The sequence below is a fragment of the Bos mutus genome, chromosome 19, assembly GCF_027580195.1.
Source record: "Bos mutus isolate GX-2022 chromosome 19, NWIPB_WYAK_1.1, whole genome shotgun sequence".
Lineage (NCBI taxonomy): Eukaryota > Metazoa > Chordata > Mammalia > Artiodactyla > Bovidae > Bos > Bos mutus.
The window spans coordinates 24,448,587-24,475,499 of record NC_091635.1 but is presented as its reverse complement, the minus strand read 5'-3'; the positions used below and the strand labels follow the sequence as shown (position 1 = coordinate 24,475,499).

Below are 26,913 nucleotides of genomic sequence, written 5' to 3'. Positions count from 1 at the left end.
TCCCGTAAAGCACCGCGGTGAGGGCGGGACTTGCTGACCGTTATGACGTGATGGGCGGGGTCAGACAGGACAGCTCGTCCCTGGGTTTTTAGCCCCGCCTCTGTTCCCCTCTGTGCCCTGTTGCTGTAGCGCTGCCGCTGACTGCAACCCCTGGTGAGTCTCTGGCGCGAAGGCGGGCAATTAGGGACAGTTGGGCCCTCAGGTTCAACGACTTCACACTTTCAGTACTGAGAAAGGGCCATGGGCGGGCGGGTGTGCGATTGGTTTCGGTTTTCACCTCCTTTCATCTTTCTAGGGTGACCGTAAGTGGGAGTGACGTCATGGGCCCCCTGGAGCCTCTCCGCGGTCTTTGGAGGGTTGAGGGCAGTTTTCTGCCGCGGAGGGCAGGGCTTCAGTGCCCAGGGCCGCGTGGGCGGTCCCTGGGACAGAAGGAATTCCTCTGACCCGAGTGAGGGTCTTGTCACGGCGTCATGCCCCCCTCGCCGGCCGAGGTCGTGCTGGCTCCTTAACTCCCGTGCTTGACGTCATCGTCATCGCGGTCGGCTTGGTGGCAGAAGCGGGACCCTGCCCAGTGACCCTAGGCAAGTTACTTTCTCAGTTTCCCGTCCTGATCACTGAACCCCCCCTTCGTTCAGTTGCCTTTTGTAATTGGAGGAGATGTTCTAGACAGCTGAGAAGAGAGAGCAGCTGGAGTGCGGTGACCTGCTTCTTTACCATCGATCTCCTGTAGTCCTTCTCCCCCAACACTCCCCCCAATTTAGTTCGGGGGCTAATGTTTCCACTTTTATTTATTGAGTTCAACCCTCCTGGACATTTAAACTTTTTTCTCTCCCTCGGATTCTTTGCTTCTGATGTAAGCCAACAAGTAGCCATGGTTGGAGTGGAGTAGAATAATATAAAAGCTATATAACAATTACACTACTGCAAAAGGAGAAGGCAATGGCACCCCACTCCAGTACTCTTGCCTGGAAAATCCCATGGACGGAGGAGCCTGGTGGGCTGCAATCCATGGGGTTGCTAAGAGTCAGACACAATTTCACTTTCACCTTTCACTTTCATACATTGGAGAAGGAAATGGCAACCCACTCCAGTGTTCTTGCTTGGAGAATCCAAGGAATGGGGGAGCCTGGTGGGCTGCCATCTATGGGGTCGCACAGGGTCGGACATGACTGAAGCGACTTAGCAGCAGCAGCAGCAACTGCAAAAACCTTTAAAAGCAAAAGACTTTAATACAGTAGGCCTTTGTAGATTATGTAGATGATTAAGGACTATCCTTAATGATTAAGGAATATCTAGGTGACTCACTTTCACAGATGCTTTCAGAGGGCCTCTATCTGAAAGTCTACCCTTTTGCAGAAATGACATCTGTGGAGTGGAAAGGACTCTGAGAAGGGTAGTAAGAGTTACACAACACTAACATATCCTGCAGACTTTGGAGTCAGAGTACAAATAGGGCTCTTCAAAATTTTTGACTGTGCTTATTAATATAATACCATGCTTCCTCATTTTCTTATATGAAGACAGTTAAACTCTGTCTTCGCTTCCTTTTTCATTCACTTGGGATCATCATTATAGCCGGAAAGTTTCTTAGAGATTTTCTTGCCTGATCCATGCATTTTTACAGATGAGGAAACTGAGGTTTAAAAAGTAGTGTGGCTTGGCCAAGATCTCAGAGCTAGTTAGTGGCAGAACTAATGGACCCAGGTCCCTTGGCTCCTAGCTTAGTTCCCTTTCTGCTGCACATCACTGTCACTACCCTTGTCACTTCAAGGGTTAGCATAATCACCCTCTTCACAGAAGAAGTATAAAATCTCAGTAAAGTAAAATGAAAGAAAATGGAGATTGAGTACACAGCTTTGAGCTTTTTGCAGTTTCTTCTGGTTGCTCAGAACTGTTTCTCTGTTTTTCCGTAGTACTTTTGGCACAGTGATGTGGTATATGGGATAAAGGCTGCTTAGAATAAGCTGGGTAACGAATCCAAACAATTATTAGTGAATTAGGTATTAAAAGTCTCCTGGGGGTATAAAATTTACTTAAGTCACTCAAAGATTTTAGGTAAGGAACTAGAATGAACTTGGACAATTTGGATTAGAGCAAGTGGCTGTAATAATCTGAGGACCAGTGGCTATGTATCTTTGCTTTTGCTCCCCATCTCAGGGCCATCTACACATCCGTAATAGCTATTGTCAGTGTTCTCTAAAGGGTAGTTTTGTGGAAGCATCTCTTCCAGGGCCAGGGGGAATGGGATTCAAATCAGTTCATCCATTTTGCTAATTGCTAATAGTTTAGAAAGTTAAGTAAGCAGAAGGAAGAAGGAATTGGGTTGAATGTGTGTTTTGTTTTTAACGGTTCCCAAATGAAGAATTGATTAGCATTTCTCTCTGGGCTTCGGATGCATTTGCTTTCTGTGAACTAATCCAGGGAAACTTACCTAAAGTCTTCATTTCTCATGAAACATGTGCCCACTGGTATAAAAGGCTAACATAAAAATGTTGAATATTTGTGTGGTAGAATTTTAGTTTTTTTTTTTTAAATAAAGTTATTCTTCCTGATTTAGCATAATGAGGAAAATTCTTTGGGAAAATTGGTAAGATGATTTGGTTGACTATTTGCATTGTTAGAACCTAATCAGAAAGTTTAAAACATTTTTTAATTTTTCTGCAAAAAAGTGTTATCAGTGTAGTTTACAGATTCATTCAGAAGGAGCAGGAGTAGAACTGGCTTTTTTGTTCCTTTTCTTCAGGAGAATATAAGAGAATCTGTGCCCTCATGGAACAGTCCTAGGAGACATGTATTAATCTTGAGATGCTCATTAGATGAAAATGTGTCAGGTTTTCTTAGAAGCCAGGAGCCAGTTCAGGAGACTCATTTTAAAATACATTGCCTTCCTCCTCTGAGGACCTTAATCATTTCGGAAACTGAGATTAAAAAAAAAAAGTAACTATGTCAGAGTTCCATCTATTGGCCTTGAAATCAAAAGGCTTGCTCCTTGGAATAAAAGCTATAGTAAACCTAGACAACATATTAAAAAGCAGAGACATCATTTTATTGACGAAGGTTCGTATAGTCAAAGCTATGATTTTTCCAATAGTCATGTATGGATGTGAGAGTTGGACCATAAAGAAGGGTTAGCGCCAAAAAATTGATACTTTCAAATTGTGGTGCTGGAGAAGACCCTTGAGAGTTGAGTCCCTTGGACTTCAAGGAGATCAAACCAGTCAATCCTAAAGGAAAGCAATGCTGAATATTCATTGGAAAGACTGATACTGAAGCTGAAGCTCCAATACTTTGGCCACCTGATGCAAAGAGCCGACTAACTGGAAAAGATGATGCTGGGAAAGACTGAGGGCAGGAGGAGAAGGGGGCGACAGAGGATGAGTTGGTTGGATGGCATCACTGACTCAGTGGACATGATTTTGAGCAAACTCTGGGAGATAGTGAAGGACAGGGAAGCCTGGTGTGCTGCAGTCCATGGGGTCACAAAGAGTCAGACACGACTTAGTGATTGAACAACAACAAAGATTCCATTGGCTGTACACTCAAGCCTCAGAGCTTGAGCTCTGTCATGCCATTTTGTGTACATATGCTGTCATTTCTTCAGTGTTCTGAGCTCAGTGTTCTGAGCTCACTTACAGATTGATTGTTTTCTAGTAAAGAAAGAGAGGCAGTACCAAACTCCCCTACCCTTGACTGGTCCTGCCTTTCAGAGTAGCATGCATTTGCAAAACAGCATGTTTTGAGTTTGAGTGTGTGGAAGGCAGGTAATGGAGTGTGAATTTTATGGGTCCTTAAGGAAATCAAATCTGTGCCTTTTATTTTTTTGGCACTACGCCACTTGAACCGGCTCTGCCCGCTGAACCAGCTATACCGAGAACTGACATAACACTTGGAGATTTTCATCTCTTTACCCTACTTATTTTTTATTTTTTTGGCCACATCATGTGGCTTGTAGGATCTCTGTTCCCCAACCGGAGACTGAATCCCGGCCATAGCAGTGAAAGCCCAGAATCCTAACCACTTAGCCACCAGCAACTTGCTCCTCACCCTAATTTAGAAAAGAGAAAACTGAGAAACAGCAGCTTCTCCAAAGACACCAAACAAATTAGGAGTGGGGCTAAAGACAAGAATTAGCGCCACCATCATACACACCATTGTTTACCTACAAAGTTCCTTCCTTTCACTTTTTGATGAATTACATGCATATCTTATTCATTCATTTATTCTGTGAGTACTTAGTAATTACTATGGGCTAGCATTAGTGTTGTATTTACAGTTATGATAGTGTTATGAAGGAAAAGAACAGACAATATCATGGTACTTAGGTTAATTGAGAGACGGGGCCCGAAGTCACTCTTACCTGAGGGATTGATCATTATCCATGGTAAAGCACAGATCAAGTCACATGCTCAGATAAATGGTGCTCCAAGCTTAGGACCCAGGGGCTATGCTGGCCTCAGTGGACTGAAGACCACTAGGAAAGACTGGGGTCTGCAAGCTGAAAAATCTCCCTATACATTCTCCTGCAGCATTCATCAGATCAGCAGGCCACAGCTTATCAGGAGGAACAAGTACTGGCCTAGACTAGAATGTGTCCTCTCCTTTCCTTAGAAAAACTGATCTGAGTTTTGACACTGAGGATGTGGCCAAACTGTCACAAACCCCAGAAAGCCAATACATTTCTGAGCAGTTCAGTCCCAAGAACAGACAGTTGGGTACCTCAAAGTCCTCTTGCCTTCTCTGTGAAAAAATTTATTTCTGAGGGAGCTGGAAGAGAAGGCCTGTTTGTTTAGAGTTCAAAATAAAACCAGGAAATAAGTGGGTAGGGCAGAGCCAGAAGAGCTACTGTGTTTTTGGTTATTGTACTTACTATTTTTTTAAGTTGTGTTTGCATGTGTGTGTATACAATCTTCCAGCATGTTCTAGAAGCTGAATCTGTAAGGTATTATGCCATTTTTGCATATGTACAGCTCTTTCTTCATCTGCTGTTTAGAGCTGCAGTATTGTTCTCATTTCCCAGTACAGCTGAGGGTTGAGTAACATGGACTCACTAAATGTTAGACCAAGGAGGCATTTAGAACACAGGACGTGTGACTTTTGAAGGGCAGGAAGTGTCAGGTCCTGACAGTTCTAAAGACTTTGTTTCTTTTACCTATTGTTTCTTTCTCTTCAGTAGTTCCCCACCCTTGATCACTACTCTTGCCTGGAAAATCCCATGGAAGGAGGAGCCTGGAAGGCTGCAGTCCATGGGGTCGCTGAGGGTCAGACAGGACTGAGCGACTTCACTTTCACTTTTCACTTTCATGCATTGGAGAAGGAAATGGCAACCAACTCCAGTGTTCTTTTTTTTTTTTAATTATTTTAAATAGTTTTGTTTATTTTGGGTTGTGCTGGGTCTTCTTTGCTGCAGGGGCTTTTCTCTAGTTGCGGTGGCTCCTCCTGTTGCAGAGCACAGGCTCTAGGGGCACTGGTTTCAGTAGTTGCGTCTCCCAGGCTTTAGAGCACAGGCTCAGTAGTACTCAGAGGCGCATGGGCTTAGTTGCTCTGCTGCATGTGGGATCTTCCCGGACTAGGGATCGAACCCATGTCTCCAGCATTAGCCAGCAGATTCTTTACCACTGAGCCACCAGGGAAGCCCTCCAGTGTTCTTGCCTTGAGAATCCCAGGGACGGGAGCCTGGTGGGCTGCTGTCTTTGGGGTCCCACAGAGTCGGACACGACTGAAGCGACTTAGCAGCAGCAGCAGCAGCATGACCTCGAAAGGTGAAATCAGCTTACTGTCTCCATTTTGTAGAGATCCAAACTTGCTTGCTGTCCTCCAAACATGGACTGCATTTTTCTGTCTCTTTGCTTTTTGCATGCTGTTACATTCATCTGAAGTTTCCTCACCCCCAAACACACTTGACAAAACCCTAATCTTCTTTGAGGACTTACCCAGGATTCCACTCACTGCTCAAAGCTTTTCTTTATTTTCCTAACCAGTTTCATCTCTCTCCCTCTTTTGAACCCAGGAGCATTTTGCATGTATTTATCCATTTGGCAGTCACTTAAATTCTCATCTAACCTTCATATCGGATTGTGACCCTTTGGAGGGCAAAGACTGTATGCCAGAAAAGAGAAAAAAAAAACCCGCAAAAGTAATAATCACATCTGTTAAGCCCTCTCTTTATGCAGACTTTGTCCAAGTACTTTATTCTGTCACTCAGCATGACTTTAGCAGCTTCCCAGTTGCCTCAGTGATAAAGAATCTGCCTGCCAAGCAGGAGACACAGGTTCAATTCCCTGGAGAGGGAAGTGGCAACCCACTCCAGTATGCTTGCCTGGGAAATCCCACGGACAGAGAAGCTTGACAGGCTACAGTTGATGGCATTGCAAAGAGTTAGACATAACTTAGCAATTAAACATGCCTTTACTTTGTGTGAAGTGCCTACTCTTATGACAGGTACTAATTTAAGGACTAGTCACTGTCTACCTAGTTTTATTGTGTTTCACAGATACTTTTGACATTTTTTACCAAATTGAAAGTTTGTGGCAACCATATCTTAAGGAAGTCTGTTGGTGCCATTTTTCTATCTGCATTTGCTTAGTCATGTCTCATTTTGATAATTCTTGCAATATTTCAGACTTATTCATTATTTTTATATTTATCACGGTGATCTGTGATCAGTCATTTTTGATGTTGCTTTTGGCACTTTTTAACAAAATATTTTTAATTAAGGTATGTACATTGTTTTTTTAGACATAATGTTACTGAGCACTTAATAGATTATAATGTAAACAATTTTTATATGTACCAGGAAACCAAAAAAATTGTGTGACTTACTTTTATTCAGTATGTGCTTTATTGAGATGGTCTGGAACTGAACGTGCAATATCTTCAAGGTATACCTATATTTCAGTTACTGCTCATACATACACACAAAGAATGAGGTAGATGTTATCAGCCCCATTTTACAGATGAGGAACCATGCGCAGAGTCCAGTTAAATAAATTACCCAAGGGCATGCATTTTATAGGTGGTGAAGCTGGAATTTGAACTCCAGCATTTTGGTTTCTGAACCTGTGCTTGTCACCACTGCATGTCAGATAATCTCCTTCTCTTATGCCTGTCTGCACTCATTCCGAGCCCCTAGCAGAGTGCTTTAATATTAAGAAGGATCTGATAATTACAGGATGAATGGAATTGAATAGAGAAGCTGAAATCTAGAGAAAATGACATTCCAAAAGTCACAGGGCTTGTTGGGATAAAAAATCTAGAATCTAAGTCTTACAGTTCCCAGCTCAGGGCATTTACCTCTAGGCTGCCTTACTTAAGGCATTTAGAAGAAAGGGAGAAAATTAGCTATGAGCAGAGGATAAGGATATAATGAAGATGGTGGTGCCTGTGGTGAAGAGGTCAAAGATAGTCTCAGAAAATTCTTAGAGCATAGGAAGTTGTGAATGCAGAGTGGCTCATAGTGAAACAGAAAGCAAGTTGTGTGATCTCAATACTTGTCATGCTTTTGCTTTTCCTGACTTGCTCTGAACGGAATGTTCCCTGGGTGAGAGCCCAGAAATTTCTGGCATTTCAGACAACCCTTTTGAGCCTTATTCTATCCCATATCTCTTAACAGGACCCCTACCATGGAAGAGACAGTAGACGATCCCCCCACCTCAGCTGTCCTGCTGGACCACTGTCATTTCTCTCAGGTCATCTTTAACAGTGTGGAGAAGTTCTACATCCCTGGGGGGGACATCACGTGCTACTACACCCTCACCCAGCATTTCATTCCCCGTCGAAAGGATTGGATTGGCATCTTTAGAGTAAGTGTTAATTTAGTACCAAATGATTAGGAACCAGAGGTGAATCTTAGTGTGTGTGTCTGTCTCTGTATTATAAGCATTTTGCATATATGTGTGACCAATGTTAAAATCCTGAACTAAGCTCCCTAGCACTTCCCCCTTCACACATCAACAGTGCTATAGGACTCAAATTTTAATTTCAGTCTTAAGCTAAAATAAGATAGCAAATCATACAGTCCCCAAGTTTTATTACACTTTCAAAGACCGAATGTAAATGTTTTAAATTAATATTCATCTATGACCTGACTAGGGTGTATGGCCTCTTATATAGTTTCTGTGAAGTAATGTCACTTGCTTACTTAGTACAGTGTTTAATTTTTTTTAATATGAGTATTACCAATCTGGAAAGGATATTGAAAAGTTAATACCCTGTATTCAAGAAGTGTGTTCCTCAATAAGTGTGTCTTGCTTCTTTGTGAAGATTTCTAAGAACAGAAAGTTTATGAGCTCCTTTGGTTTCCTCTTCCAGTGTCTAATCACCATGTCAGTTCAAGTACAGAAATGGTACTTTTTTATTATAGTCAATTTATTCTCTACTTTTCCACCACGTCTCTCTCTAACATTCCCCCTGCCACAGACCCATATATTCACTCATTTATTCACATACCATAATGACAAATTGTCCTATTTCCAGAGACAGGAGATAAAGGTCAAACATACATTATTTACACTGCAGAGTTCCAGCATCAGTGACCTTTGTTTTGACACCTCAGTATGTCATGTGCTTGTTTGCCAACACTGTTCATCCTGAAATCAGACATCATTCTTGACTGCAGTATGTAGGAGTTGGTGCTAATTCACACCCCTCACCAAATTCCTTCTCTTGATTGTTTGGAATTTCAAGCTAAGTGAAAGAGTGATGGAAGCTGGAGGTAACAAGGCTGGTGTTTAGAGGTGGGGATAGTGGACAAGCAGAGGGACACTGGCGAATATCATGACAGCTCCTAAGACTGCAGGACATTGACTCATTAGACTAAAGGTGTCCTAACAGAAACCTGACACAGAGGATGTTTTCTGTCTTGGAAAGAAGATGGCAACTGTCTTTTTTCTTCCCCATATGTATCTCAGCTGTCCAGTAGAACTTTCTATGACTAACACTGACAAGTAGAATTTCTAGGAAGGAGCTATACTGGCTGCTTTGGTGTCCAGTATAGTAAGCTCTGGCCACATGTGGCTAATGGCACTTAAAATGTAGTTAGTGTGACTGAATAACTAAATTTTAAGTTTTATTTAATTTTAATTTAAGTAGCTTCATATGCTTTAAATTAAGTAGCTTCAATATGCTAACTAGTGGCTAGCATATTGAATAGTACAGGTATATATAATTGAAAAAAAGAATGATTAAAAATTACTTACAGCTTCTCAGAGGTAATCTAACTTTTTTTTTTCCATTTTGCTCAGGCTGATTGTTTATAATTCCCAAGCCTTAGCAACTGGCAGCGAGGATGTCACTCTAAACCAAATGAAAGGATTATACTTTTTAAAAACAAATATTTAAAAGCATTGTTTGTATTTTTTTTTAGATCCTGTTTTTTTGGCTGTGCCACTCAGTTTGCAGGGATCCTAATTCCTTGACCAGGGCTTGAACTCAGGCCCTGACAATGAAAGTGCTGAGTCCTGACCACCAGGCCACCCGGGAATTCCCTAAAAGCTATTGATTTGCCACCTACGCTAAAGCCTGAAGGGCTTCCTTCATAGCTCAGTCAGTAAATCATCTACCTGCAATGCAGGAAACCTGGGTTCAGTTCCTGGGTCGGGAAGATCCCCTGGAGAAGGAAATGGCAACCCACTCCAGTATTCTTGCCTGGAGAATCCCATGGACAGAGGAGCCTGACAAGCTACAATCTACAGGATCACAAGAGTTGGACACGACTTAGCATCTAAACCGCCGATTACCACCACTAAAGCCTGAAAGAAAATTTTAAGAGTAATAAAGAGAGAACACAAACTTTTTGAGAATATATGATGTGCTAGGTCTTTGATGGGGTTTTCTTTCCTTCTTTCTTTTTTTTTTAGTGTGTGTGTGTGTGTGTGGGTATGTGTTTTCTAATTTAATCCTCACAGCACAGCAGCCCCCTGAGGTAAGCAGTTTTATTACTTGTGCACCGATGAATAAAATGAATATACTCAAGATGGTGATTTTCCCAAGGTCTCCCCGTTTGGAGACCTTTGTTTGACTCCCAAGCCTCTGCTTTTCTTCCTCTATTCTGCTGAATTCCTTTGAACAACAGATAGTAAATTAGAGAATTAAGGGCTGAATGTAAAGTTTTGTCCTTCCTTTGTTGTTGTTCACTCATCCAGTTGTGTCCGACTCTGCGACCCCATGGACTAAAGCACAGCAGGGCTCCCTGTCCCTCATCATCTCCCAGATTTTGCCCAAGTTCATTTTCATTGCATCAGTGATGCCATCCAACCATCTCATCCTCTGATGCCCTCTTCTCCTTCTGCCCTCAATCTTTCCCAGCATCATTGACTTTTCCCATGAGTCGTATGTTCGAATCAGATGACCAAAATACTGGAGCTTCAGCTTCAGCATCAGTCCTGCCAGTGAATATTCAGGGTTGATCTCCCTTAAGATTGACTGATTTGATCTCCTTGCTGCCCAAGGGACTCTCAGCAATCTTCTCAGGTACCACAGTTCGAAGGCATCAATTCTTTGGTGTTCTGCCTTCTTTATGATCCAGCTCTCACAACCATACATGACCACTGGGAAAACCATAGCCTTGACTATATGAACCTTTGTCAGCAGAGTAATATCTCTGCTTTTCAATGCTTGTCCTTCCTAGCTCACTTCTAAAATGTTCCTGGTGTTCTTGCAGTGTAGTCTTAATCCTACTCCTCAGCTCCTCATCTGCCCTAACACCACTGGTTCCTGGCACCCAAAGGGCCCTCAACAAAACATTTCTGCATGTGCAGCATGCTCCATCTTCTCCATAGAGTGAAGGCTACCACCAGTGATAAAAGCTAAAGTGGTTGGGAGTCAGGTTTTCTTCCTTCAACATAGAGCCCTGTGCTCCATACTCTCCTTTACCTGGGCTCCTATGCCATGTTCCATGGTCATACCATAAAAGGCAGGCTGGGACGAGGACTCCTGAGATGGAGGAGCCAAGGACAGAAAGCTCAGGTGACTGGAAGTTGCATCCTTGTTCCAAGGCAGTAGTAATTCTTAGGCCTTCCCAAATGATATTTTAGTCACAGTGCATTAAGAAGCTCCAGGATGTGAATGAAGACTCCATAAAATTCCTGCTTCCTGTTCCTCCGCAGGCTGCAGTGGCTCAGAGGTGCTCACAGCAATGGGGTGTGTATTAATGAGACACTAAAACATGCCCCAGTATGTTCTGATGAGCTTATAGCCTTTTCAACCATGCTCTGATTCCTTACTATATAAAAATAGAATTTATTTTTAGTTTCTTCTCTTCCCCCTGGGCTCAGGCAGAGTCAAAATATGGCAATAAATGTCATTTTTGCTTCTTATTTGCTGAGTGTTCACCCCTTGAAGACACAATGACTCTCTGTCTGTTCTCCGGTATGCTCTTATCTTCCAGATATGATTTGAGCATCTTTTACCCCTTTTCACACTTAGTGAGAATATTTCCCACTTAGCCAGCTTTCTGCTCTGAGGCAAATTTTACAGTATCCTTATATCTTATGACTTACTACATTTCATACCTGGAAGAGGCCTTTATGACTACCAGATTATTTTTTTTATCACCAAAAAATCTTCAATAAACATATATTAAGAAAAACTCTGGAGCAAGAAAATCATACAAACTGGACTTTGTTATCTGGTGCCTCCTAATCTAAGAACTCTCTTACCCATCCAGCCCCAACACACACATTATTTTAAAAAGCCATTTTTAAAGGCAGTGATGTAACCAGGTTGGTATAGGTGACAAGACTTAATTGGACACAGGAGAGGACAAACCAATAGAAGGGGCAGATCAGAAGTGCTTTTTGATTAAGAAGTTCCAAGTATACCATTGTAAGAAGATAGCACAATCAAAGCTCACAGTCCTACAGCTTTTTTCCCCAGTCATTCTCAGTACTGTACCTGACTTGGAGATACAATATTTGGCACTCTTATCCTGGGTATTGAGTGGCCAGTTTTTGTTTCCTTCTAAGATGAGTAATTTATGAGTAACTGGTATATGTGCATGCATACCAATTTTTAATTGTATATGTAGTTATCATAAGTCAAAAAGATTTGATCCATTGTGGGTAGATCTTATGATAAAGAACTTATTCTACTATAATTTTAAAATAACGAAAGGTGCATTTTCAGAAGACAGAGCCTAAATCTGAGCACTTTCAGATGCTGAACAAGAGCCTTTTGTCATTGCAGGTTGGATGGAAGACAACCCGTGAGTACTACACCTTCATGTGGGTTACTTTGCCCGTTGACCTAAACAGTGAATCAGCCAAACAGCAGGAAGTCCAGTTCAAAGGTGAGAAAAATACTAGATCAAAGGTATTAAAAACAGCAACCAAAACTCATTAATTCTCTTGAGCTAGAGCCTTCTGGGGTAGATAAAAGACTTCTAGATTTTTAGTTTTCTGAATAGACCTTGAGTGAGTAAAAGTCGCTCAGTTGTGTCAGACTCTTTGCCACCCCGTAGACTATACAGTCCATGGAATTCTCCAGGCCAGAATACTGGAGTGGGTAGCCTTTCCCTTCTCTAGGGGATCTTCCCAATTCAGGGATCGAACCCAGGTCTCCTGCATTGCAGGTGGATTCTTTACCAGCTGAGCTATCAGGGAAGCCCAAAGTGAAGTCACTCAGTCGTATCTGACTCTTTGCGACCCCGTGGACTATAGCCCACCAGGCTCCTCCCTCCATGGAATTCTCCAGGCGAGAATACTGGAGTGGGTTGCCATTTCCTTCTCCAGGGGATCTTCCCAATCCAGGGATCAAACCTGGGTCTCCCGCATTGCAGACAGATGCTTTAACCTCTAAGCCACCAGGGAAGCAATATTTTGGGTTAAAAATCATTTTCTGTTTCCAGCTTACTACCTGCCCAAGGATGATGAGTATTACCAGTTCTGCTATGTGGATCAGGATGGGGTGGTCCGGGGAGCAAGTATCCCTTTCCAGTTCCGTCCAGAAAATGAAGAGGACATCCTGGTTGTTACCACTCAGGTCTGTAAGCATCTCATCTCAGTCCCTTCCTGCCATTAAGAGTAGCAATTCCAGGGTAGGGTAGAATTTTAGTCAGTAAGCCTTTATTGAATGTCTAACAGATACTGTTGTGAAATTTTTACACAGTCCTATTCAAACCCATCAGAAGGGAATGACTTCAGAATGTTAATAAGAATCATAACAATAAGTGATTTCTCCTTTCTCTAAAGCTTCTGTAACTCACTTGGCATTCAGTTATTCCCTTAACTTTCCCAGGTACTTAATTTGTGTCATGTGTACATCTTATCACTATAGTAAATTTTATAAGCTCCTTTGAGGAGAGACACAGTAGATATTCTTGTTTGTATAATATCTTTCAGTTAGATTCATTTACTTACTTAGTTATTTAACAGACATCTAGTTCATCCAGCACTCTGGTGGACTAGGGATGTAATGAAGAATCTGTTAAAACCCTATTCCGGTCTCACAGAACTGAGTCTGATAGGAGAAATAAAGTATATGCATGAAAAAAAATTACAGTCTTCTGTCATTCCCCCTTTTAAGTTTTTGTGGCTTAATTTTCTTTGTCTTTTCTTTCTTGGTAATGGCAGGCTCAGTGCTTACGGTAGACACATTTCTCTTCCCCCTTCCCTACCTACTGAGGGGTTGCTTCCACTTGGGGTACACAGATGTCACTACAGTGAGTGGGGATCAACTAGACCCTCACCATCCCAGCATATGTGAATTTCATGTCAGCAGGACTTGAATATCCATTGAGCTATAAAAAGCCAAATACGTGTTTATGGAACGTTCTTTTGTAGAGTGAGGTGGAAGAAATTGAGCAGCACAACAAGGAGCTTTGCAAGGAAAACCGGGAGCTGAAGGACAGCTGTGTCAGCCTCCAGAAGCAAAACTCAGACATGCAGGCCACGCTCCAAAAGAAGCAGGTATGTGTGCTTGTTAAATGTGAGTGGGGGTGATGGCTCCTGTCCAGCACCCACTTTTTCATATGATCTGACTCTGTTATACTAGTATCTGGCACAGATTTTAGTATATTAGATGTTTCTTTTTTATTGTTTATGTATTGAAATGATATTTTAGATACACTGGATTAAATACATATACTATTAGTAAAATAATTTCATGTCTCTTTTTGCTTTTTAATTGACTGCTAAATTTTTAAAATTATATATATAATGACTTTCCTGAATTTATTGGACAGCACTTTTCTAGGAAAAAGAAATTTTATTTTGTCCACTGCTGTGTCTGCAGTACCAGAACAGGGTCTGGTGTGTAGAGGCACTCATTAAATATTTGTGTAATGAGTTAATGGACAAATATAAGCTCCACTAGAAGAGAAATTAAGGTAGATGTATTTTTTCCTTTCTTTTTTTTTAATTTGAAGTATAGTTGATTTACAATGTTGTATTAGTTTCAAATGTATAGCAAAGTAATTTAATTATACATATATGTATCTGTTTTTAAGATTCTTTTCCCTTATAGTTTATTATAAATATTGAATATAGCTCCCTGTGCTATATACGAGAGAAGGCAATGGCACCCCACTCCAGTACTCTTGCCTGGAAAATCCCACGGACGGAGGAGCCTGGTAGGCTGCAGTCCATGGGGTCACTAAGGGTCGAGCACGACTGAGCAACTTCACTTTCACTTTTCACTTTCATGCATTGGAGAAGGAAATGGCAACCCACTCCAGTATTCTTGCCTGGAGAATCCCAGGGACAGAGGAGCCTGGTGGGCTGCCGTCTGTGGGGTCGCACAGAGTCGGACATGACTGAAGTGACTTAGCAGCAGCAGCAGTACTATATACATAGGCCCTTATTGGTTATCTGTTTTACATATAGTAGTCTATATATGTTAATCCCAAACTCTTAAGATAAATGTATTTTTCCATTTTTATGGAAAGAACATATTAAGAACATTTTAATATGAAAATCCCTTTACTTGGATATTTCATTCACTGCTGTGTGTATATGTTTGACATGTTATAAGTGCTCAGTAAATATTTGTTGGCTGCCTGAGATACTAAACACTGCCTTAGCAATGGTCAGTCCCTTTGGCATTTCAATCTACAGGAGGAGCTGGAAACCCTGAAGAGCATCAATAAGAAGTTGGAACAGACAATGAAAGAACAGAAGGACTGTTGGGAGATAGAGCTGCTTCAGTGAGTCTGACTCTTGAATGGGAGGAACTGCTGTATTATAAACACCCTTAGGCAAGGTCAAATTAGATTTCTAGAATTTGTTAGTGCAGTCTTCCTATTAAGGACAATGATAGGTATGATTCTCCGTCTTTGACTCATGAGCTCTTTGAGTCTGGGTTAGAGAATTAGAATCAAAATGGTAAAAACACATGGCCTAAATTCAGGTATTAGTTTTAAGTAGTGAACACTTGCAGTTTGAGGTCAGGAAGCCAGAACAGGACTGAAGAAGAGACTAGTGGATTTTAAAATAACTCTGCAGGCTTAGGGCCAAGGCAGCCTTATATCATTTATGGTCTGGGGTAGCTCAACTAGAATCAGCATATTTTTCATTTAGTCATCTCTTACCTCCACAGACTGAAAGAACAAAACCAGAAGATGTCCTCAGAAAATGAGAAGATGGGAGTCAGAGTGGATCAGCTTCAGGTAGGTTATGCCAAACCTTTGCCAAAGTAGATTTTCTTAGCCTCACCACCTCTCCACTCTGGTGATCCAGAAAGTTGCGGTGCATTATAGTGGGTGCCTTATGGTGGACTTCTCAGAGCGCCAGATTGAAATTTCAGAGTGTGTATTTTCCACTCTTGACCGCCACCCTCCCCCAATATCCTTTCTAATTTTTTTCTTTTAGCTACAAAATCTTTTCCAGCAAAATCTTACTAAAAAGACTGGATAAGCGGGTAGAAGCAGAACTGCTCTCATTTTTAGGAGGCTGTGCCTTAGAGAGGGGCTTTAAAGGGTAGTTTGTCAAGTTTTACTCAACTGAGTCTTAGATTCTTAGGTGTAAGGTGCTGTGCTTAGTTGCTCAGTCATGTCTGACTCTTTGCGACCCGATGGACTGAAGTCCACTAAGCTCCTCTGTCCATGGGGATTCTCCAGGTGAGAATACTGGAGTGGGTAGCCTTTTCCTTCTCTAGTAGGTGTAAGGTGGAGCTGAAGAACACAGAAGTTGATAGGGATAGTTGGAATTGCTAGGGAAAGCGCATCTTTTTGTGTTACTGTATGTTTAAAAAGCATTGTTCCTGTTTAGGTTTCCTTCTTTTATATCTTGATTGTATTCACTACTTTTGCTTTAGGCTCAGCTGTCAAATCAAGGGAGAGAAATGGAGAAGCTTGTTCAGGGAGTTCAAGATAAGACAGAGCAGCTGGAGCACCTGAAAGAGGAAAATGGCCAGCTCTTTCTCAGTTTAACTGAACAGGTAGAGTCATGAAAGAAAATAATATTTTTTGACCTTTGTGAAAAAATATATGCATTGTTCTTTATTGTATATGTGGGTATCACAGGCTCTGGGAAAGGTCTCAGGGGAAGCCATCTAAAATGAGGCATCTCACAGCTTTTCTCAGAAGCTAATAAGAGAAGATTTGCTTTTCCCTCTCTCGCTCATTAGCTTAGCAGGCCCTTCCCCAGTGCATGCACACTTGTGCTTATGCATGTGTGTGTGTGTTTTCCCAGCAGTGGTACTCATAACCTGTTTTTCTGCAGAGGGAGCACCAGAAGAAGCTTGAGCAGACAGTGGAGGAGATGAAGCAGAAAGAAACTACTGCAGCGAAGAAACAACAGGAGTTAACGGCATGTCTGTCTTTGAATGGCTGTGTGGGAGGGCGCCTAAGGAAAGGAAAGGATAGGAGCTATTTGCAGGTGATAGGGTAAATGACAGATTAGAATAGCATTTACTGCTGGACTTCTTTCTCTGTACGCAAAAGGACAGAGAATCTGACCTTTACAAACTATTTAGGAGAGCTGGGCATTTCTAATGTGTGATGAGTGACAGAGGAATATTCTAAGTTAAACTTCATGGCAGGTTGTAGTAAACAGAGCCTTGGATAAGGAATCACACAGAATAACCCCTGCCCTCTTTTTAAAGAGTTACTGTGGGGGCAGACATATTAATGATTATAAAATGAGCTCTAAATTAGAAAATATTATAGTAGTCAAATTTTGTTATAATTAATATTAATATAATGTTAGCCATTGTCATACATTATTCTAAGCTATGGAACACAGTGATGAAAGCCTAATTAACTAATAATTTCCTGTAATATATTGTTATAGAAGAGGCCTTGTGGTGATAACAAGTGCTAGAAATTCCATTTTCTGAACTGTTGTAAGGACCTGAGAAATCCTGATGTGTGGAGAATATCTAGTTATTGGGAATGTAACTCATATCATGCATGCATCATTCATTCAGTCAGTCATTATCCAATCAATGATTGAGTACCTACTAAACATGTTACTGTGTATTTTAGCTTGATGTACTAAAGAATAGATTCAACAAAATTTGAAAATCAGCAACTCACAGATTAAGTATATTCCACAGAAATGTTTTATTTGTTCTAAATAGTTTTCTAAGTAAAAATTGATTTGCTTATCAACACTTAAAAATGGGAATATTTCCCATTTTAAAAAAATGGTATTTCCAGCTTCTTGAAAAATCAGAGGCTCTGGCAACATTTGAGCTGACATACCTGTCCAGCAGTGGTGTCTGGAGCTGAGTAACTGCTGATCCTTCTGATGGGTCCTGCGTGCCCCACGTGGCTGAAGTCTCACTGTTTCATGGCATCCTGCTCCTTCATTCAATTATATTACTTGTCAGGCTTCTATTGGCACTTTTGAGTTTGTGACCTCTGATGTTGCACAGAAATTACTGTTGTTTGTAAATAATCTATAGCCATTCAAAGGTTTGGACCTCCTTGTGGCCAATATGGGTTTCCTTGGTTTTCATGGAATACTTTTCAAGACCCAGGGGCTCCCCAGCTGTCTGATAGCATTCTTTATTCCTCATGCATCCAGAAGGCCCCTAACTCTGAGGACTCCGTGTCTTATGCTTCAGGAGCCTAGGAACAAGAAAACAGCCGTGGAGGAGCAGTTAGTACAGGAGGTGGAACGCCTAAAGGCAAAAGTAGAGGCCGGGAAAGCCTGCTTCTTAGAGAAGTACAAAGAGTGTCAGCGTCTCCACAAACAGATCAGGCAACTCAGGGCTGCCACACGGGTAGGTGACAGAGATGTGGGGCTCAGGAAGCAAGGGGATGAAGGTTTGTGGTTCCGGGACTAGGATTTTACACCCTTGTTAGGGAGAGAGAGTTATCCTTCTGTTAAAAAGAGGAGGGATGGAGTATGCGGCCAGAAACCCTGGAAATAGAAGCCGTAGCTTAGCCCTGGGTCTCAGGGAAGGTTTTTGTAACCATTGAGTGGGTTGCTGTGCGGACTCAGATAGACCTTTCTTATTTCTGCCTTTTGAGGAAGTGAAGCAGGACCAGAAGAGCCAGCAGGAGCCAATGGGGATGGGGAGCCAGGAGCCTCCAGTCAGCACTGTCATCGGGTAGCCCCCTCTGGCATTACTTCCTCAGGGTCGGCTAGAAGCGCACAGCATTTTGGGCACCAGCATTCAAATAAAAAATCTTGAAAAAACCCCCACAACTAGTAAGATTAGCTTAAGTGTTTCTGTGAGGTATGCGCATGTGTACATATGTAGGTAGGAGACGGGAAGCGCTGAAGCATGCCTATGACTTTTGGGTCCATGAAACTAGTCAGGTGAACCCATCGTACTGGAAAGCCCAAGACCCCAGTCTGGGTTCCTTGTAGCCTTGGATAAATGCCATCCAGGGTTCCTTCTTCCTCGTAACTTGAATCCACATGCCTGTCCTCACACTGGCAGTCACACCAGCCTAAACTCAGTGCTTCACTGTGCATTCAGTGAGGTGTTCATTCAAGACAAAGATGATTGTTTCCATGGTTGGGTGGGGTTTCCTATCCCTCATTCTGATAAGTCAGTCTTGAGGTTCCCCCCAAGCTAACTCTCTCTTTGGTCACTTAACTCCCAGCTAAACCAAAAGAAACCGGCATCTTGATGCCAGCCCAAGCCTTCAGGCATTTTGTTAAGTCACTTTTCTGTAAGTCTGCATCCCCTCCATGGCACCACGCATCTCCATCCCTGATCCCTTCCCCCCTACCTCAGTCCCACCATTTTGGAAACCAGATCCTCTACTATCTCCTCGTTGTATCCCATCTCAGATACAGACTACAATATGTGATCCTAATGCTATTTTTTTTTTTTTTGATAGGACCAGAACATGGACCTGTCAAAAAGACTGAGTGAGAACATGATAATACATGATGTTCTACAGAGAGAGAAAGAGAAAATGGAAAAAGAAAATGATGTAAGTGTGTAAAAGAGTTTTAAAGGGAAGGAGCAGGATGACCCGGAGATGTGGTGATAACATAAAAAGTTAAAAGAGCTCTTTCTGGGACATTGGATGAAACAGTTTCCCTAAACAAAGAGTACATTTCATCTGGTTTCCTAATCTACCGCAAAACCTACTCTTTGTTCTGTAACTGAAATGTGTTTGGCATGGCAGTAGTCAACTTGAAAGGAACAGCCTTGATGAAGATCTAAGTTACTATTTTTGCTTTTAACTCCACAGCTATTGCAAGTATTGTATTTGGGGAATGATATCCTACGTCATTTTTATGCTATTTAGCCAAGGGACCCCTTTCTTTCCACACAAAATTTTTCTTTTTCTCTGCTGCCAAACTAGGAACAGAAGTGGTGATCTGTACCAGTGCTGGACCCATGGTAGGCCCCCCCGAAATACTGTGCATTCATTCATTCATCAGTTCATTCATTCATCCAACCAGTATTTATTTTCTGCTCTATGCTAAACACATTATTAATTGATTGACGATGATGGCAACAATTAAAAAGATTGAACTTGAAGTCATTCTCACACACTTGCTAGCATCAAAGAGCAGGTGTCCATGCATTCTGGCTGCTCCTCTGATCTGTACCTCCAGCCGTTCTTCATCTCGCGTTCCCTCCCTCTCCATGACGCTTCTGGGCCGCGCCTTCAGTCAGCCTCCTGCCTTTGATTATATCATTTATGCCAGTGCTTCAGTTTTGCAGAGGACTTTGGGGTCTATTTCTGGTCCTGTCATTCTCATCCTCTTAATTTACTCAAATACCTTGACTTTGAAGTAGTCGGTAACATGGGTGGGCCTTCGGGGAGGGGTGTGCAGAAGATGGGAAAGGAAGAATGCACACAACTTACAACAAGAAAAACATCTAATACTTGGAAGCTTTGTTAAGAACTATAGTAAAGGCCCCTTAAGATGTTAAGAAGTTTACTAATGTTCTTTCTTCTGAGAACTTTAAATGCCACCTGTCTCCCTTGCAGCTTGATTTCTTACATTCTTCCTTGCATTCCCTCCCTCTCTTCTTCCTCCCTCTCACTCTGTTAGCATATCCATTTGATGGGATAAAACATGAAGAGGGGAAAATTACATCAGAAAAACATTCACAGTGTGTAAGAAAGTTGTTCTAGGAAGGAGACTAAAAGAAGCATTTTGCTCTCAATGATGTACAACAGTTTTAGTCTTAATATAGCTCCTGCCGCCCTCACGTATCCACACAGCTTCTATACCCGCTTCAGTTGGTATGTGTTTAAAGATTGTAAATTCCTTTTTGCATTGATTCTAAACAAAATCCAGTATATATTTAAATTCAGATATTAATACTTAGCTTTTGGGACTTCCTTGGTGGTCCAGTGGTTAAGACCTTGCTTTCCAATGCAAGGGTTTCGGGTTCAATCCCTGGTTGGGGAGCTAAGATCCTACATGCCTCGTGGCCAAAAAAACAAAACAGAAGCAGTGTTGTAACAAATTCAATAAAGACTTTGGAAAAATTGTCCACATCAAAAAATCTTAAAAAAAAAAAAAAGACCTCAGATCTTTGGAATATTGAGGCTGCGCTTCCCCTTTTGAAGAATAACGGTTTATCACTTCTTGGACTTCTCTGGTGCCACACTGTTAATTGACAGCTACCTGTAATGAGCATCCGTGGCCAGTTCCTTGTGGCCATTCTTTGTTGTTGTCTTTCAACATATCTCTGTAAATACTCTATCCTTAGTATTTGAAGAGAGAGAACAACAGACTGCTGAGTTACATGGGTCTGGACTGCGACTCTTTATCATATCAAGTGCCCACTTCGAATCAAGGAGGTACAAGACAAGACCCAGGACTTGTCTTTGGAAACCCATATTCTGGTAAGAACTTTGCCATTCGAGCTGGGAAGCCCCTGCCTGCATCCCATTCCCCCACTAAATTTTTTTTTATCTGAGATGCTAATTAAGACCAGCCTCATTGTTAAGACTTGCTGGGCAGAAGCTGAGTACCCAACAGAAAGATTGCCAGGCAAGAAGTGTTAATTGAGAAATAAATCTGAATCTAGAAGTCGCAAATCAGATCATTCGCCTAGAGGCAGCAGACACAAATTGAGTCCCGTGGCTATATTCCAAATATATAAATCAGAGAAATGTCTCTGTGCAGAAGATATACACAGAGCCAAGGAAGCTAATTAAGATTTGGAAATGGAAGCACAAGAGGCGGGCTCTGCTGCCCAGGATGGGCGGTGAGGCAACCACCCCCATGGCCTGACCAGGGGTCGCAGGGGTGTGCTCCATAGAGACCCCCTGGGTGGTTTGGAGGACAGGAAATGGGGGGGGGTGACAGCCAGTCTTGTCATTTATGGACCTGGGGTCAGATGTCCTTGCCACACAGGGAACTTTCCTGCTTTTTTTGTCTCCAAAAGCAACATGAGACCTCATTTGCTTTTTAGGGACAGTTTAAAGCAGTCATATTTTTTAACAGTTAAAATCACATCTTTGCAATAGACAGTGGTATGAGTTTATTTTTCCTTAAAACTATTTTTAAGCATTTCATTAAAAAAATGACTTCATGTGCATTTGGTCTTAAAATCTATTCTCAGACTATTTTCTTGTTAAATTGTTACTGTTTTCATTAAAATCTCATTTTCTCCACACTGAAAATAGGTTTATTGTTTTTTCTGATTATATAATGGCTACTGAAAATGCCACTTCATTATTTTTTCCTCTTTTCCCTCATTGACTTAGATCCCCTCTATCGAAATAGATGATATATATGAAAGCTAAAGAATCAAAGAGGAATGGTGAGGGTTAAAGAAAACAGCTGCTAGCACACAGCTGGAGAATGCATTCTAGTGCATAGATACTTTTTCATTGAATGAAATCTTTTTTATTACCCTCAGGTATCCAAGAAAGTTCTGCCCCGAGCCTGGTAAGTATTTGATTCATGAGATTGCCCACATCAAAGCTTTGAGAAAATTTCCCTTCCTGCTCCATCCAGTTTAGGGGAGAACTATAGGGAGACTGTTTCATTGTGATAATTCCTAAGTCAGCAAGATCAATTTGGTCAGTGCCAAGAGCGCCTGTTCAGATGGAGAGAGAAAAGCACAGTTTATCCATCATTGTTCTGTTCAAGATCTCTACCTGCAAGTTGAGTCTGGTAGCAGGACTAGGGAGGAAAGGTGAACCAGGCAGGTAGCCAAAAAAGGTATATCCAGTGCTTCCTTTCAATCCTAGAGAAATCCTAGAGAAAGCCCTAGTGAGTATCTCCAAATGTGAATTTGCTCATTCATCTTCTGTTTCTTGATCACCTACCATCTACTGAGCAGTATGCTAGGTGCTGAGGATACAGTAGAGAGCCAGACATGGTCTCTGCCATGTATACGTGGCATTCAGCCTGACCTCTTTGTTCTTCCTCCCAGCTCTCCATCAAGAAATGCCCCACCTGCAAATCAGACTTTGCTGCTGATGTTTTTGATCACAACTTGGCCTTGGAGCAGCACCTGCAGACCCTTAGTTTGAATTGTCCAATATGTGACAAGACCTTCCCAGCAAAAGAGAAGCAGATCTTTGAAGACCATGTGTTCTGCCACACTCTCTAAGTGTCCAGGCCTCTTGGATCTATACTGTACCTGGATTTTATACAGTAGAACCTATCGCTTCTTCTGTGAGTTATGACCTAAGATCCTGCCTAACCTCAGTTATTAGGAATTTGCTTAGTCCTGCTGCCCTATAGGTGGAGTCATGTCGATTACCTGAAGCATAGTGTTAAGGGCTGTTACTCCCATCCTTGTGGGTTACAACCTTTTAGGTCACATAACTCCAGCTATGTCAGCCTCTCACTTAAAACGCCTATTCTTGTGAGGGTCTCTAGCATAAAGGCCCTGCCTGCAATAGGGCTGACCTGGCTCTTCACAGCCGGCCTGACTCAAGTGAGGAGTTTCCCAGGTGGTCCCGCTGCCGTTCAAGGTCAGACCTTGAGTATGTTTGTACTTAGTCTTCACTCCTGACCCTGGGACTGGCAACTGATCTGGAATTGAGAATTTCTTCCTCCTTCTCAGGCCTAGCCCAAAATGGCATGGCAGAGAACCCAAACATCCAATTTGGATACCAAAGTTTTCTCACCTTGATTTCACAGCTCCCAACAGAAGCATTCCTGAATCATGGACATAAAATATTATTTAAATCACAGAAAGTCTTCTTTCTCTTTGTATTATACCTCTGAATGGCATTTTTCTACTCTGGTTTTTCATGTGCACATAACCTTTATTGTTATAAGTCCTTTCTTAATGGTTAGTGGGACTTGTTAGAAACTGTATGGGTTTGCAACTTTCTGAGCAAGTGAGTTTGAAAAAGGATAAGTCGAAATAATGCGAATTATTGTTCATCACTTTAATACTAAAAATAAACTAGTCCTCTACTTCAGGGACTTTGGTAATTTAAAATAAACCTTGAGTTCATTTTTTTTTTTTTAAGCTTATGGGGAAAGTGTAATCAAAAGGATTGTGGGAATTATAGACCCCATCAAGGATTTCTCTTCACCTGTCTTAACTAGTTAACGAGCGTATCCTGGCCATTACCTTGAGGTGGAGACGGAGTTGAGGAAGCATGAGCTTGAGAAACCTGGAGCCTTGACTCATTATTCTATATCTATTTTTTAAAGAGTGTGGATTCTGGCACCTTTTGTGAACTAAGCTCAATTCCCTCCATCCAGACCTGCCTACTTGAACCAAAAGAAAGCAATTCCATTTTCTCTACCTGAGGGACTAAACAAATGGAAATAACCCCCAGGCAATCAACCAGCTGGTCACTAGAAAGACTTTTACAGGAACTTTTAAATGATATGGAATAACGTTGTGAATCAGATGGAGCCAACTATAGCTCTGCTGTCCTGAGGTTTTCCCTGGCATGACTGGAGTTGCACCTTAGACTAGCTATATTATCTTGGTCACAGCTCCTGGCCTTTATTTCTCCTTTGATAAAATGAAGATGAAACTATACTCCCCCCTCCTTCTCCTGTATCACCATATCAATAGGATGTCTCTTGGACTCATAAGTCTTTGCCCCTTCAGAATCAGATGTGACATTAAGACGAAGTCTAGAAGAGAAATATAATAGAGAATAATGCGGTTTTCCTGGCATATACCCCTCCTCCCTGCAACATTTCTGTTACTCCCCAGATAGTTCCAATGAAGAATTGCAGTTTCATCTATTTTGTACTAGTCGGCTCTTAATGAAGCACATGAATGGAGAGGAGCAGCGGTGCACGTAATCCAAATCAGCGAATACCATTTTCTGGTGAATTACCCACCCCTTTGCCCCCGCTACCCTGAGGGTTACCGTGATTATCAACAGCAGCAGGAGCCTTCCACAGGCTTGGTGAAAAAACAGTTGAGGTGTTAATGATCCTTTTTGCTGGATGTAAAACAAAGCATCTTTTAACCACTGTTCATTATCCCCAGCTGCTCTTACCAAGGCTTTGAAGGGGAAATTATGCTCCAGGCAGTTACTAGTGGTAAAGGAAACAGTCATTCTTAGATAATCCAGTCATCACCCCTTTGATAAAATGAAGATGAAAACTAGAAGATCACCCCAGCCTTTCTCCTCTATAGTTCTTGCACCCACAGACTTTAAAGCTGTAAAATGCCTCTGAACAATAGCAGGTGGTAGGAGTAAAATGGTGTCTACATCTAAATTGGGTTTTGGAATCTTTGTACTTATTAAGGCAACAAGTTATCCTTCTTAGGTTCATTTTCTCTTTTTTAATATTAAAATGCTTTTGCATTACCTTAGCACATGTACTTGCTAAGCAGTGGGAAAAACAAAAGTCACCCTGGCATACATGAGTGTGAGTGGTAAAGGAAAGCAAACCTAAAATCAGAGAAGGGGGAGTTGGCAAGATCTTTGGTAAAGCAAGGTCCCTAAGAACACCTGTAGCTTCAGCCCTTTTCCCTTGACTTGCTAAAAATTGGGATGAAATGGAACTGCCTTGATGTTTAAACATCCTATGATTCTGGTGATTTTCTACATTGGCTTGTGGATTGCACTGAGCTAAGCATTCTCTAACCTGGTCTCCTAGCAACAAATGCTAATGAGATGATAGGCTGTGGCTAAAAGATACAGTCCATTACCTAGGGGAAAAAGCAAAATGGACTCAACGTAACGTAGAGATCAAACCCGAAGAGATAGCACCTAATTCCCCTGAGCTAACCAACAATAGGCCACAAGCTCAGGGAAATTACACTGGCCCAACACTCCTTAATTGATCTCATATAAATATTAAAATGATGTCTTTACATGCATGTAGTGCTTTATAGTTTAGAATGGATTTCATATTTTCCATATGTACTTTCAGTAATCCTTTGAAACAGACAGCTGCTAAGTCCCATTTTTATAGATTAATAAGATGAAACGTGGAGAAATAACCTGCTAAAAGTGAAAACAACCCAAATGTCCATCAACTTATGAATGGGTAAATATGGCATAGCCATAAAACAGGATATTATTTGGCATGAATAGGAATGAAATACTGATACATCACAGTATCTTGAAACCTTGAAAACTTGGTAATTGAAAGAAGCTCGTCACAAAAGACCACATATTGCAAGATTCCATTTATATGAAATATCCAAAGTAGGAAAATATTCTATGGAAACAAAATAGATTAGCCCTTTTTCTGGAGCTTCCCTGGTGCCTCCGTGGTAAAGAATCCCCCTGCTAATGCAGGAGACACAGGTTCGATCCTTGGGTCAGGAAGATCCCCTGGAGAAGGAAATGGCAACCCACTCTAGTATTCTTGCCTGGAGAATTCCAAGGACAGAGGGAGCTTGGCAGGCTACAGTCCACAGGGTTACAAAACACGACTCAGCAACTAAAACAAAAACAACAGCCCTTTTCATAGGGCTGGGTGTTGGGGGAAATGGAGAATGACTGCTAATAGGTATGGAGTTTCTCTTGAGAGTAAAGAAAATGTTCTAAAATGTATTATGGAAGTGGTTGCACAATTCTGTGAATATACTAAAACCACTGAATTACAGACTGAAAATAGATGATATGTATTCCATATTGTTTATATCTCAAGTTGGTATGTTTTTAAAAGGTTAAAAAATGGTAAGGTCATATATAGCATATAAGGCTCATAGTAGGATGTCTTTTTTTTTTGCCACATCACGTGGCATGAAGGATCTTAGTTCCCTGACCAGAGCTAGAACCCATGCCTCCTGCATAGGGAGCAGAGTCTTCACCACTAGACCGCCAGGGAAGTCTCTAGGATGTCTTAAATACAGATACACAACAAGTTCAACACAGTTGACCTTGGTTAAAGCACACTTGTCAGTACAACCCCTGCTTCAGCAGTGTTGGAGTCTCGGGCTGGAGGCAGTGCCTCATATATGATGAGCAGTGCGTACGTGCATGCGTGCTAAGTCACTTCAGTCATGTCCGACTCTTTGCAACCCCTATGGACTGTAGCTCACCAGGCTTCTCTGTCCATGGGGATTCTCCAGGCAAGAATACTGGAGTGGGTTACCATGCCCTCTTCCAGGGGATCTTCCTGACGCAGGGATTGAACCCGAGTCTCCTGTGGC

At 41.8% G+C, this 26,913-nt stretch overlaps 1 protein-coding gene across 1 annotated transcript; it reads left to right on the top strand.

Moving 5' to 3' along the window:
• CALCOCO2 (calcium binding and coiled-coil domain 2) lies at positions 1–23,776 on the top strand. The gene is made up of 13 exons (XM_005890355.3): positions 1–153; positions 7,610–7,799; positions 12,181–12,283; positions 12,842–12,975; positions 13,776–13,901; positions 15,048–15,136; positions 15,529–15,598; positions 16,246–16,368; positions 16,653–16,739; positions 19,232–19,327; positions 21,073–21,208; positions 22,231–22,259; positions 22,750–23,776. Exons 2-13 carry the CDS (start codon positions 7,620–7,622, stop codon positions 22,927–22,929), a joined length of 1,353 nt encoding a protein of 450 aa, XP_005890417.1. The 5' UTR covers positions 1–153; positions 7,610–7,619; the 3' UTR covers positions 22,930–23,776.
• Positions 23,777–26,913: the final 3,137 nt, after the last annotated feature.

Excerpts from the sequence above, each read along its gene's own strand:
- CALCOCO2 (XM_005890355.3), top strand. The coding sequence starts at position 7,620 with ATGGAAGAGACAGTAGACGATCCCCCCACCTCAGCTGTCCTGCTGGAC. Across the intron at positions 15,137-15,528 it reads TGGGAGATAGAGCTGCTTCA|ACTGAAAGAACAAAACCAGA; the intron begins GTGAGTCTGACT and ends TTACCTCCACAG. Across the intron at positions 19,328-21,072 it reads AAATGGAAAAAGAAAATGAT|TATTTGAAGAGAGAGAACAA; the intron begins GTAAGTGTGTAA and ends CTCTATCCTTAG.